General features: G+C 37.1%; 1 protein-coding gene across 1 annotated transcript; it reads right to left on the reverse strand.

The window, feature by feature from the left end:
* Positions 1-392: 392 nt before the first annotated feature.
* Positions 393-12,903, reverse strand: LOC122046387 (uricase-like). Its single transcript, XM_042607071.1, has 8 exons — positions 12,622-12,903; positions 12,449-12,541; positions 12,275-12,350; positions 11,678-11,787; positions 1,698-1,789; positions 1,268-1,441; positions 1,076-1,169; positions 393-689 (listed from the first exon to the last, which is right to left on the reverse strand). The coding sequence occupies exons 1-8, from the start codon at positions 12,817-12,819 to the stop codon at positions 606-608; spliced, it is 921 nt and encodes a 306-aa protein (XP_042463005.1). The 5' UTR covers positions 12,820-12,903; the 3' UTR covers positions 393-605.
* Between the last annotated feature and the right edge of the window lie 807 nt (positions 12,904-13,710).

Below are 13,710 nucleotides of genomic sequence, written 5' to 3' on the forward strand. Positions count from 1 at the left end.
AGGAAGAGGACAAATCCATTAGGTATAGAACTACTCTCTTTATCATTTACAAACATTGTCAAACTTCCTTTGTTGAAATCCAACCTATACCTTGTGCGTTGCAGGATCAATGTTAGGGATCCCCAAGGCAACATTTGAGAAGACACGCCATCTCAACTCATAGACTTGAATCAGCTCCTAATATGGCTGCTTGGGACCTACCAAAACCGAATCCTCTAGAAGACCGAATCCGAGCTAAACCATGACCTTCCCTTAACATGCATTTACCTTTCATGGTCATGTACAGGTTTCTCCTGCAAGAATCAATCCAGAGAGCAATTCTTGCACAAGGCCAGGATATGAAGTGTGCGGGGCTTGAAGCATCTCTTTACATGTGTTAGAAAGGCCAAGCAGAAAGAAACAATCAATCAAAGCTTATTGTCATCATGAGAGTACTTGGCACTACAGAATTTTGAACGAGTTGTTATATATAGACTACTACAGACAGAAGCATGAAACTGATACAGCAAGCTTGATGGATGAAACAAGATAAGCAGAATGGAGCATCAGCAAATGTAACCTGTGAATTAAGACCTTATTGTCTAGAGTGTTAAATGGTTCTGTGTTTACAGCCTGGACATGGTTCGGCTAAGTGTTGCTTCTATTGTTCCATGTGGTTCGTCTATTGGCATGTAGACATCATCAGCAAACTGCACAGTAATGAAATCAATATTGAGATACTAAATAAATACATTCAGACGGGATACTGATTAGGAAATAGCATAAATCCACGATGACAGTTATATCCCAAGCTCAAAATTCAATCAACATTTATCTATCCTTGATAAACATGTTAGGGAATCATTCAAAATAGTCATAATTCATGCACAATATTGTAATCAATTCAAACAATCACCACAAAGCTCCACCTAAAATCGCTAAACAAATTGCAGGTTCAATTCACCTAATTCACTGTCAGTTACATTCAAGCATTCTTGAAGGTGCATTTAATTAGTTGATTCAAAGTTTCTCAAGCAATCTAATGCATAATGTCAAGACACTGGATTTTGTCACAGAAAACTAGTCCTCGACTCACCTTTACCAGGTTGGGTTTATCTTTGCTTGATAAGTTCACGGGTAAGAAATGGATGTTTGGCATTCTAAGCTTTACTGATGTGATATCAGGGAACCTGGAGAAAAATAATGAGTTCCAGGAGGTGGATATGTATATAAAAAGTATGATCTGCAGGATAAGTCAAGAGTAGAGTTACTAATCACAAAGAAGAACCTGTTCAGAACATCTTTTGCCATGAGGTACAGTGTATTCTGAACTGATGGGCTGTAAACACCCTCCACTGGAGGGCCAAAGAAGGTATCTACAAGAACCTTCTTCACGCCCAGATACCTTTCCGTGAAACAAAATTGCTTAGCAGGAATGTCTGAAATATGTGTTAACGAATACCTGCCAAAATAAATAAATAAATAAAAGAAAGAGAGAGAGAAGTGTGGAACAATTTAATACTGATGAAAATTATCCATTTCTTCTCCAAAAACCCAAAAAAAAAAATCTTAGCAAGACAAAAAAAAAATCCTATTTTACAAGTGACTTCTTTTACATTGTTGCAATGAAATGAATCATGAAAAAAATGGCACTCAATGGAGACAGTTCTTGCTTACTTAAGCTGGATCAAATTACTCTATAGGAAGTAAAATAATACCTCCAAGAAGCAGTGACTTCAGTTGCTACCATCCTCTCCCTTGTCTCTGGGAGAAGGGTAAAGTGATCCCTTACAAATCCCTCAAATCCTGACTGCATGAAACAGAGAACATAGAATTTCACACCATTCTTTCATTATATATAGAATTGAAAAAAAAAAAAAAAAATCAAATCCAGAATAGTACAGAGTGAATTTAAGTCTTCATGTGCAGCAAGGACCCATTTGTGGTGTAAACTTCTCCAAGAACTAGCACTCCAACATCCCTCAAACTATTCAACGTTGTTTTTTGCTAAGAACTCGATATAATAACCATGTTTCTAGATGAGACAAAATAAGAACTAAAGATGAGACTATTGCCTCAAAGCACTCTTCCAGAATATATTGAGCATAAGAGACACCTCATGAAGAGCAAAGAACATTTTTTCCTAGCACGAACTTAAGGTCTCTGATGTTCTTAAACTTCAATATCCACTCTGAAAATAGTAAGATAACAAATTTAACTTGTTGGGGTTCAATCAAAGTCCCACATTGAAAAGATTTGGTAAAAATCATAGGTTTAAAAGGATGTAGGATATCTCTATTGGAATGAGATCTTTTGGGGAGAGTCCAAGAGCAAAGTCATGAAGGTCTAGGCCCAAAGTGGACAATATGTCATTGTGGAGATATATGAACATCTTTCGGACCCAAAGTGGACAATATGTCATTGTAGAGATATGTGAACATCCTTTGGTCTCAAAGTCATGATCCAAATCAGATATTATGTGGGGCGGCCTTGAACGAAGTTGAGAGTGGGCCCGGAGCAGGTCAAGATGACTGAATGCTTGAGGGAAGGCCCCAAAGCAGGTCAGGGTGACCGGATACTCGTGGGAAGGCCCGGAACAGGTCAGGGTGACCAGATACTCGCGGGGAGGCCTGAAGCAGGTTAGGTAATCGGTGACCGAATACTTGCAGGGAGGCAAGTAGGTCGGAGTGACCGGATGCTCATAGGGAGGCCCGAAGCAGGTCAAGGTGACCGAATGCTCGCGGAGAGACCCGGAGCATGTCAAGGTGACCGGATGCGGATGCTTGCAGGGAGACCCAGAACAGGGTGACCAGATGCTCGCGGTTAGCACGGACCATGAGAGTAATTGTAGTCCTTTGTTTGAGGAGAGGATTGTTAGGATTTAATCAGTTCCATGTTGGAAAGATTTGGTAAAGATTGTGGGTTTAAAATGGCATGATATTATTTACTTTAGCACCATTTTCCAACAGAATAAATGAGAAACAATTTTTAACAAGTTCATGTTACACAAGAGGAAATGCATATCAAAAGTTTCAGGGACCTCTGCTCCACAGGCTCTTCTCTTTGTCATTTCTTCTAAAAGTCTAACAATTGTCTATCTACAACAATTTAAGTGATGGAATTATTGTTGGCAATGAAACATAATAGAGGATAAGATCATTTGTTGGTCAGATCGTGAATGATGAAAACATGTATAGAGAAAATGTGACATAAATGAATAAGTTTGATGAACAAAGAAGGTTATTCACAAGTCAAATTTGTGTTCAAGCATTTTGGATTTAAGCCTATCAAGGGGTAGTATATCTCTCACTGGCCAGGTCATGATAGATAATAATGTATATTGAGAAAACCTTACAAAATTCATAGTAGAGAGGAACATCAAGCAATTAAGCTGGCTGGTCTCATCTCCTACTTCAATTGAGTTAACAATCATCCATTTAGGTCATCTATGTTGGTGCAATCGGCCTCTGGTCAAGATTGACCATGTTGACCAAGATCGGTTAACCAAAGTGACTTGTTTTTGACTTTAGATGTTTGATCACGATTGACCGGATACTTTGCGGTCGGAAGTCCAACAAGTTGGCATGGGGCGTTAAGTCGGTAAGGTTGATCGGATGCTAGGTAATAAGGAAGTTTCAACAGGTCAAAGATTAACCAGATGTAACCAACAATGAAGTCTCAGCAAGTCAAGATTGATAGGATGCTAGGCAACGATGAAGTCCCGGCAGGTCAACATTGACCTAATGTTAGATAACGGGAAGTCTTGATAAGTCAAGGTTGATCGGATGCTGAGCAAAGGAAGTCTTGGTAAATTGAGGTCAATCAAATACCATGCAAGATGAGAATTCAACTTTGATAAGGTTGAAACACGAGTATTAGTCGATTGATAGGTGTATCGATTGACTGATAGACTCTAAACCCCAAAATTAGGATCTCAAGTATTTTTAGGATTTACTACGGTAATTGTGCTAAGTAACAGTGAATAGTAAGTAACATTTGACTGATGGGTTTGATCAGTCGACTATGATACTGTAGCAGTGAATAGAAGCTTTAGAAATCGATTGGAAATTGTATTAGTCGACTAATAGTGTATCAATCGACTAATGTCATTGTTCGAGCAAACAGAGATTTCAGAACTCGATTATGGGATTCAATTGATTAGGCAACAGTCGACTAATGCTAAGATGGATGGAGTCGTTGAGGTGGCATGGCAAAGCAACGTTCAAACTGATGGGTGATATGCAGAAATCAGCCCGACATCAACCCTATAAAAGAGGATCTCGAGGAAGATAGCTGGTTCTCAAGGGGTTTTCCTACCATCAAGAGTCAATCCAAAGTAACAAGAAAGCATCTAAAGCCAAATTTTCATTAATAAAGTTGTTTTGCTTTCATTTATATTTGTATTTTGTTTTCTTGTTGTATTGTTTGTAAGAAACAAGTTATAAGCGAGTTCTCCACCTTCGGAAGGTATACAAGAAGGAGAAGGATAATTGCTATAATTTGTTAGGACTAGGCCTTAGGCATAGCCACCTTGGAGGCGGTTAAACAAGTGAAATCTCATGTTTGTGTTGCGTCATCGAATGTATTTCAAGCTTCCATTGTGCAATCCACTCAACGTGAAAGGAGCTATTCACCCCTCCCCCTCTAGCTCATAATGGCCCAAGTGGGATCATAGCAAGGCCTTTCTTCATCAGACTAACTGTCGGAATGAGCACAAGGCTAGAGGGAAGAAGAAGAAGTCACATTCTCGAGCCCTCCAATATCAACGAGTCATCGGACTTACCATTAAAAAAGCTCAATTTCAAATGAATCCCCAAGACAAATTCGGTTTTAATATCCGAATACCTCCACCTTTCAGAATGAAAAGCTTTGAGTATTGGAAACCAAGGATGGAAATTTCTTGATGATGAGCATTGAGAATTGGTTCATCCTTATGAAGGGATTTCAAGCCATAGCAAAGGGAGACTTCTCTTGAAGAAAAAATAGATTGAGGAGCAAATCCGAAAATATGAGATAAACGACAAAGTAACCAAAAATTTTGATTAATTTGGTGTGTAACAATGTTTTGTGTAAATTAGGTAAATATATGGATGTGTGTGATCTATGGACCAGGTTGGTCAAGCTCCATGAAAGTCCATCACTAACACAAGATGAAATAAAGATGAGTTCAAGAAGGAAAACTCATCGGCTCAAGAACTAGAAAACTTGGAAATCCAGAGGCACTCAAATTTTCGAGATGGAGGATGAAGAAACCTCAAACTCAAGAATTGAGGAGGATAAATCAACAATATCAAATCCAATGAAGACGGAGCATGTGCCACCTCCGCAAGCATGGGGAGCTCAACTCATGAAAGTATAACAATTTCGATTATCAAAAATAAAGATCATATCATTTGCTTTGAGTATAGGAAAAAAGGACACTACAAGAGTAAGTGTTCTAAATTAACAAAGAAGAAGATTCAAGTGGCATCAAGGGCTAAGGAGAAGCCAAACCAAGGTGAATCTTTGGTGCAAAAAGGAAAAGAGCATATTGTGTGCTTGATAACCATCATTTTATCATGACATTTTGATTCATATAGGCATACATTTTGATCTTCTCATGTGTTAATTTCATGTTTACATCATGTTTTATGAGTTAGAGTCATTTTTGGAGTTAATTATAAATTATTTTATATTTGCAGTATTTGATACTAATATTTGGATATATTCTTTATAGGTATCAAAGGGCAAGGACTCGAGTTGGATCAATCCAAATTGGGCTCAATTCTGAGATTAATTGGGGAGATCAAGCTTCAAAGAAATCTAAGACGTCCATTCGAGATCCAAGGAGATCTGATCCATCAAACATATGTTCCATCTAAGTCAAAGAGAGGGTAGATCAGGACCATAGATCAAGATCTAAAGCTTTTGAACCAGACCTAAACCGATCTGACCTTTGATCAAGATGGGGAAAAATCACAACCATCCGTTCAGATTTGGGATCAAGTTTAAAAGGATGAGAAGCTACAGTGCTCGCGTCAATTTTGCTACAGGCGGAGTGCGATCGCGCGAAGCAGAGGAGAGCGATCTCCTTCTAATTTCCATCGCCGGCGATCTTCCAAGGTCAAGGGCACTTCCCTTCCTCCGGTCATCATCCTATCTATCGCCGGCGACGCCACTTCAACCATGTGATCTCTATCTGGATTGCGATTCTTGGAGACGAAGCAAAGGGCGCGACTTCATCTTCTCCATCCACCTTCCGCCATCCACCGAAGTTCCTTCCACCGTCGGAGTAGGGTAAAGGGGTTCACTTCTCTATTCCACCTTCATTTCATCCAAGTTCCATCCATATTTCAGCCATCTCCGACATCATCTTCTTCGCCACAGAGCCACCGCCAAGCCACCATCTGACACCATCTTCCATCGCATTTTCAACGTCGAACATCGGAACTAGATCACCGGAGGAGAGTGGGGTTTACCTTCTTTAGATCTGAGTTCTGAGCATCTATGCCATCATCTTTTTCGCCACTGATTTCCTCTGTTCTGCCTTCCTTCAGATCGGATCCGGCCCTAGCTTTGGTTGTAAGCATCTTTAGATCCCTAGATTCATTCTTGTTAGCAATAGATCCCCTTCCATGTGACGAATGGTTGGTTTGTTCCCTTAAGCATCTGATCTTTGTAATTCAGGTTGTTCTTGCTTTGTTCTTGTTTAGTTTTCATTCTGTGTTCAATTTGAGAAGCATTAGCTAGTTTCATAAGTTCAATTGTGGAAGGAGTTCAGTTTGATACTGTTACATGATCTTTATTCTTGTTTGATGTATGTGACTATGCTTAATTCATGCTTTGATCTTGTTTGTGTTTGAACGTTGTTGATGTTTCCTATTTGTTTAGAATGCAAATAGAATAGGTTAGGCCGGTTTCAATTAAGTGCTCAAGTTTCCTAAATTTCTTTGCTCTTCTTCAATTCATTCCATCAGTAGTTTAGATAGGTTGCCTTTTACTACTTGTCTTTTAGAATTTATAGTTTAAAACCCAAAACCCCATATCCAATAAACTAATCCTAAGATTCCATCATCGTTGCATTCCTTGTGAGATACGACCTGGGCCATACCCTATACTTCATTAGTGTAGTTAGGGGGGTTCGGTACTTTATTATTTGATACCCAATTCACGATGAAATATGGGTTTATCAGTTGCCAACCAAAGAAGAGATTACTGAAATTAATGTCCAAAAGGGAGGCACCAAAGAAAAGACAAGAGAGGAAGCTTAAACTCAGGGGAAACCACTAAAGTATCATTTTGTAATGAAATTCCTTTCTATCATAATAAAAAGCATGTTAGACCTAAATTTTATGAATTTAGAGCTTATTATCATGAAGATATAGAGTATGATAATTCTAAAGACAATTATAAATCATATCATGCTAGAACTACCCCACCTAAGAATAGAAAGGTGGAAAACAATCTAGGGAATAACATAAAGAGGTTTAGGCATGCCTAGAAAGAGACATGATCAAACCGATCATAAAAAATCAAAATTTGAGGATTTGAGTATTGAAAATCAAGTTTTGAGGTCAAGACTTAATACAAGATGAAAAATATATTTAAAGAGTCAAAGAAACCAGATCTAGGCTTATATAGGCAAGAATTGTCTAAGGATAAAAGGATTTGTGATACAAACCAAAGTCCAAGGATAATGTGTCATCCTATCATAGGGCTCCATATAACTATGGATCAAATCCTAGGTCTTGGAGTCATATCTCATTCTATCATAGGTTCCATATAACTATGAAACAAACCATAGGTGTAGGAGTCAAGTCAAGGTTACAAGGGAGGTTATCCCTAGTGTGACCTTGAGGAGACTATAATGACTAAGGCTTCTAAGAAGCCTAGAATAGTTATTAGGATGTTATCTAGGAAAATTATCTCTAGTGAATACGAAGTACACCCAAGGAACTCCAATAAGTATTTCCTAAGAGTGTGAACCCTTTATACTAAATGGGTGTAGGGTGTGCCAACCTTAATTAGAAGAGTGGTTAACCCAATTTAAAGTTTACACTTTAGGGCATTTTCAAGGTATTATGATATCTTGGAAATAAAATCTCAAATGTTATCTCTGACGATTTTTATAGTGTGTCAACTTAGAATTCAAAAGTGTCAAGTTGGGATTTTTGGCACATTCGAGGGAGTTAGGCCGCTTATGTCAAATCGTGTATTTGATATAATGATTAGTTGCTAACGCTTAGATTAGAAATCTAGGTAAAGTTATTATTGTGTCATACTTGTCATGCTTTGTATGTCATAACATCTATCTTGTCATCATATCATACAGTTATCTTATCATGATAACATGTACATGCATTATCAAATTATGATATTTCTCTTTGAAAGTAATGCATTTGAAAGATGTCATATTCATTTACATGCATAAATTTTAATTCCTTGCAGTAAGGATAAATGACATTAATTGACATCCTAAGTAGGATGATCAAAGTTATAATACCTAGATAGAGATGCATGATCCTAGTTTTAGGAAAAATAAATTTTATATCTCACAAAATCAATGTTGTGTGTATTGAGATACATTAGACACCAGTGAGAAGTTAGTATGATGAACTAAGTTCAAGATGCAAATTTGGTACATTCAAATTGAGTTGGGTTTCATCAAAACATATGGATTTTACATGACCAATCATGAAGAAAACTAATGTGCAAGTCATGTGTATTTAGCCCTGGTTGGAAATTGACTTTAAAAATCATTTCAAAATTATTTTAAAAAATCTTGGTGAAGTTTATTTGTTAATAGAAATCACCATTGATTAAATTAATACAAAGTTAGAGCGAATCATTGAAATTTCAATGATTTCCAACTTTATACCAATATTAAAAAATAAGATATGTTTTCATATAAAACTATTTTTTTAATAGTATTTAACATAACTAATGTCTATATGAAATTTCGTTATTTTTCGAAAATCGTAGAATCACTTATGCATTTCTAAAGTTGGTCTGAAATTGAAGTGCAGTTTTTCAGGCGAGCAGTACTGATGGCTGGGTTTTTGACCAAAATGGGTTTGCTTAAGTCGTTTAAGCTCACTCCAAATTATCCCTAACGTTCTTCTATGCTTAGATGAGCATTCAAAATGATTTCTTGATGAAAATGAGAGAGAAATTAAAAAGAGAAAATATGGAATTAAGGTTAGGTTAAATTAAAGGTTGAATCCTTAAACTCATGATTTGGATTTTGGATTTAATTTCCTAAAAGTTTCGGAACTCCAAATCATTGTTGGTGCAATGATTGAAGGGAGTATGCTTTCAGGGGAGGTCCTTTTTGAAGGCATGATTTCGACATGAAAGGAGGAGGGAGAATGCAAGAATTTGAGGACCAGCGAATGAATGAAGGATTATATGCTCAAGTTTGAGCATTTGAAACAATTGAAGGTAGGGAACCTCCATTGTGATGTTGAAAGTTAGGAACGGAAGAAGAGAATGAATTTTCAGAAGAGATTTTTGATGTGTGCCAAAGGAAGAGAATGAAGGGTTTAAGTTAGGAAACTTTCGTTCATGCCTTGGCATGAGAAGAAGGATGAGATAAAGGATGGTGGGCTAATAAGTTAGTCTAACTTAAATATATTGTCAAATATCAAAAAAGTGAGATATTTTAGGAATTTAGGATTTAGGGGTTTTTAGGGTTAAATCAAATATCACTTAAATATTTTAAATTTGAGTTGACTTGAATTTAGGATTTAGAGGTTTTTAGGGTTAAATCAAATTTTATTTTAAAAATTAAGATATTTTATGTATATAAATAGCATAATGTTAGTACGACATTGATGAAATATTGAGATAAAAGTGAAGAATTATAGGAACATAACAAAAAAAAAAAAAGGTTTTGTTTTCGGGTTGGGCTGATTATTCGGGTTAGTCAGGCTATCTAGGTTCGGATTTAGAGTTTTCAAGTTGAGTTCAGGTTCGAGTCAGGTTTGGATTGGGATTTTTTTATAATATTCTTGCTTTGACCTGACCTGAACTCATCCGACCCACCTGAATTGACACCTCTATATCGAATGCTAGGCAACAAAAACAAAAAGTCTCGATAGGTCAAGGTTGATCAAATATTGAGCAAAGGAAGTCTTGATAGGTTGAGGTCAATCAGATACTAGGCAAGATGAGAATTTAACCTTGATAAAGCTAAAACATGAGTATTAGTCGATTGATAAGGTGTATCGATCAATCGATAGACTCTAAACCCCGAAATTAGAGTTTGAGATATTTTAGGGTTTGTAAAGTAGCTATGCTAAGTGACAATAATCTGCTACAGTAATTATGAGCAGTGACATGCTTCTGTAATTGCAAGGAGAATATGCCGCAGAAATTGAATTGTGAACAGTGCTTTGCTACAGTACAAGAGCAGTGATTTGCCATAGTAGCGTTTTGATTAGTCAACTGATGACAATGTGGCAGTGAACAAAAGCTTCCGAAATCGATTGAAAAATTAGATTGATCGTCATCGACTTATGGAGTGTATTAGTCAACTAATGTCATTATTCGAGCGAACCGAGAGTTCAAAACTCGGCTATGGGATTATTAGGCAATAGTCAACTGATGCTAAGATGGATGGAGCCATTGAGCTGACAGTGCAGAGCAATGTTCAAGTCTACATTGGAGTAATCTACTAATTGGTGAGATTAGTAGTCGACTGATAGGAAGAAATCGGCCTGACATCAACCTTATGAAAGAGGATTTCAAGGAAGATCGAAGAAACCAATTCTTGAGGGGTTAGAGACAAAATCCTTCGGCCTCCTACTATCCAAAGCAACAACAAAACATCCAAAGCCAAGTTTTCGTTGTTTTGCTTCCATTTGTATTTGTATTTTGATTTCTTATTGTACTGTTTGTAAGAAACGAGTTATAAGAGGCTTCTCTGTCTCCGGAAAATATCCGAGAAGGAGAAGGATAGTCGACTGATAGGTGGAAATCAACCTGACATCAACCTTGTGAAAGAGGATTTCGAGGAAGATCGAAGGAGTCGGTTCTTGAGGGGTTAGAGATGAAATACTTCGTCTTCCTACTATCAAGAGGCAATCCAAAGCAACAAAAAAGCATCCAAAGCCAAGTTTTCATTAGTAAAGTTGTTTTACTTTCATTTGTATTTGTATTTTGGTTTCTTATTGTATTGTTTGTAAGAAACAAGTTGTAAGAGGCTTCTCCACCTCTGAAAGGTATCCGAGAAGGAGAAGGATAGTGGTGGTAGTTCATTGGGACTAGGCCTTGGGTGTAGCCACCTAAGGAGGCGGTGAACCAAGTAAAATCTAGTGTTTGCGTTGTGTCGTTGATTGTATTTCAAGTTTTTGCTACGCAATCAACTCAACGCGAACTAAACTATTCACCCCTTCTAACTCGCATGGATCCTAACAATCTGATATATTTACCATTTGAGAGTGTACAATATCAGCTTCTAACTATATTTGTGCATATTTTCTATTAAGTCGGATCATTTTCCTGTCATACGCATTAATCAAAATTAAACAAGAGAAGAAAAAGTCCGGCTTTATTGATGTAGCGTTGTTCAATGGGTTGATCAACTTGTTTCATATGTAGAATTTTGTTATCACAAAACGAACACAACAATGAAAGAAGAGGATGACAACTATATTGGAAAGAAGATAAGCAACTCAACTAGGAAGCCAAAAGCTGGAACTCGTTAATAAGAAAATACCTGTGTAGTTTTCAGCAGTGCAAGCCCTTCAATTCCAGAAGTTATACTTACAGTACCATATTTTTCAACTTTGACTTCTGTTGTATGTTTCTCTGAGCCCAGTCTGAAACCTGATGGAAAAAGAATCCAGTAAAAACGAAGAAAAACTGTAACAATAGTAATTGCAAAAGGAGATTTTCATAGAGAAAACAAAAAAGATTTGCCAGCTAGAAACAAATCAATATACCAGCACAAACACATGGTTTCATCTAATCAGTGCAGGTGGATTGATATTTATATTATCAATAGACTGTTTTAAGACCACGAAGTGTAGCTTGGTGATCTGTCCCCCTTTTTTTGTACTTTTCATGTGATTTCTGACAACCATGTTAAACCCAATAAGAGCCGGAGATTAGAAACCATTTGATTAAGAATACAAACTTGATTCAGTGTAAACCATTTAGGTCTATCCAATCTGCACGAAAAGTCTCATTCCCTATCTATATGGAGAGTGAATGAGAAATTCGAATATGAAAAGACAAATGCCAAAATCCTCCAAATTGGGAGCGACGCGAAGAGAAACAGTCAAAGATGAGATTGTAACATGAGCAAGCTCACCATGCGAGTGCGATCGGCCATCAACGTCCACCCGCTCCCATGGCTTCTCAACTATATTGATCACAGCTGCGCTAACCTACAAAAGATACAGAAAACGGGCCGCTACTTTCCCCAAAAAGAATCGTAACACGAGAAATCAGAACAGACCTTAGAGAGGGCAAAACGCCATTTTACCTGAGGATAGAATGAGGCGAAGTGCCTCCCAAGAAGAATGGCGAAGCCCTCCATGGAAATGACTTCCGTGCACTCTTTCGCCTTCGCATATACCTAACGTCACACACAAAAGGAACAACTCGAACCCCAAAACATAAAGCTATCACCAAATCGAAACCCAACAACAATCTCACAGTGTTTTTCATGGAATCAGTGGCGACGATGGCGGAGTTGTCGCCGGAGGTGTAGGCGGGAAGGCAATCGGAGAAGAGACTGATGGCCACGTTCCACTCGACGATCACGTCGCCGCTGCCGTCGACATTCTTCCAGACCCTGGCAACCCTAATCCTGCTCTTACCGTGCTGCTGATCGATCTTGAACCCTTCCGCCATGGCCAATTTGCTCCACCTCGATCCCACTCTCTTCGATCAAATTATAGAGGCGGAAGGCCCACGCAAGCAATTATTCACATTAGGAGTGCTTTCATACAAAATCCACCGAGCTTATTAATAATATATATTTTTATAATATATAATATATTTATTTATTTATTAAAAAATAAAAATAATAAATTCGAGCTAAGTTTAGCACTACATGCTAGTGAGAATCAAGCTAAGATAAATCAAATCGAATGAAGCTCAAACTAGACGGACTCAGCTCGGCTCTAGTTGATCGTCCCATGAAAACCAATGCAATTATTAAATTAATTAGAATAATTTTTAATAAAAAGGCAATAAATAAATTCTTTTAGCGGACAAATATAAATTATATTTAATTGCTTTAAATGGAAATTCTAACAATAAATGGAATGGACTGAAGAGGGACGTTGAAAAACAAGGAGACTTTAATTATTGCAATTAAGAAAAAAAAATCCATAAAAAAAATATGGATGAGGAAATGCGTGGCAGAAATAATATATAAAGATTGGAATCCAACTCGATAAACGATAAAGCTGGTAGGAGAGAACATACAGGAAAGTTTATTTCTATCCAATTTGGAAAAAAAAATATATAATGATAGTATATATTTTTATAATATATAATAAGTTTATTTATTTATTAAAAAATAAAAAAATTTAAAGTCGAGCGGAAGCTTAACTCTACATACTAATATGAGTTGAGTTAATATAAATGGAATCAAGTGGAACTCAAATCTAGACGGACTTAGCTCAGCTCTAGTTTATTTCTGTTCAATTTGAAGTGGGGTCTGAGCATTCTGTTAAATGCCGAATCGAATAAATTCAATTGAATTATCAAATAATTTTATAAAAATTGAAGTGATTA

Source organism: Zingiber officinale, chromosome 2B (assembly GCF_018446385.1).
Source record: "Zingiber officinale cultivar Zhangliang chromosome 2B, Zo_v1.1, whole genome shotgun sequence".
In the NCBI taxonomy this organism is placed as follows: domain Eukaryota; kingdom Viridiplantae; phylum Streptophyta; class Magnoliopsida; order Zingiberales; family Zingiberaceae; genus Zingiber; species Zingiber officinale.

Bases quoted from the DNA above. Each gene is read 5' to 3' on its own strand.
- LOC122046387 (XM_042607071.1), bottom strand. From the start codon at position 12,819: ATGGCGGAAGGGTTCAAGATCGATCAGCAGCACGGTAAGAGCAGGATT. The intron at 1,170-1,267 runs GTTCTTCTTTGT...ATTTTTCTCCAG, and splicing joins GCAAAAGATGTTCTGAACAG to GTTCCCTGATATCACATCAG. The intron at 690-1,075 runs GTGAGTCGAGGA...ATTACTGTGCAG, and splicing joins ATAAACCCAACCTGGTAAAG to TTTGCTGATGATGTCTACAT.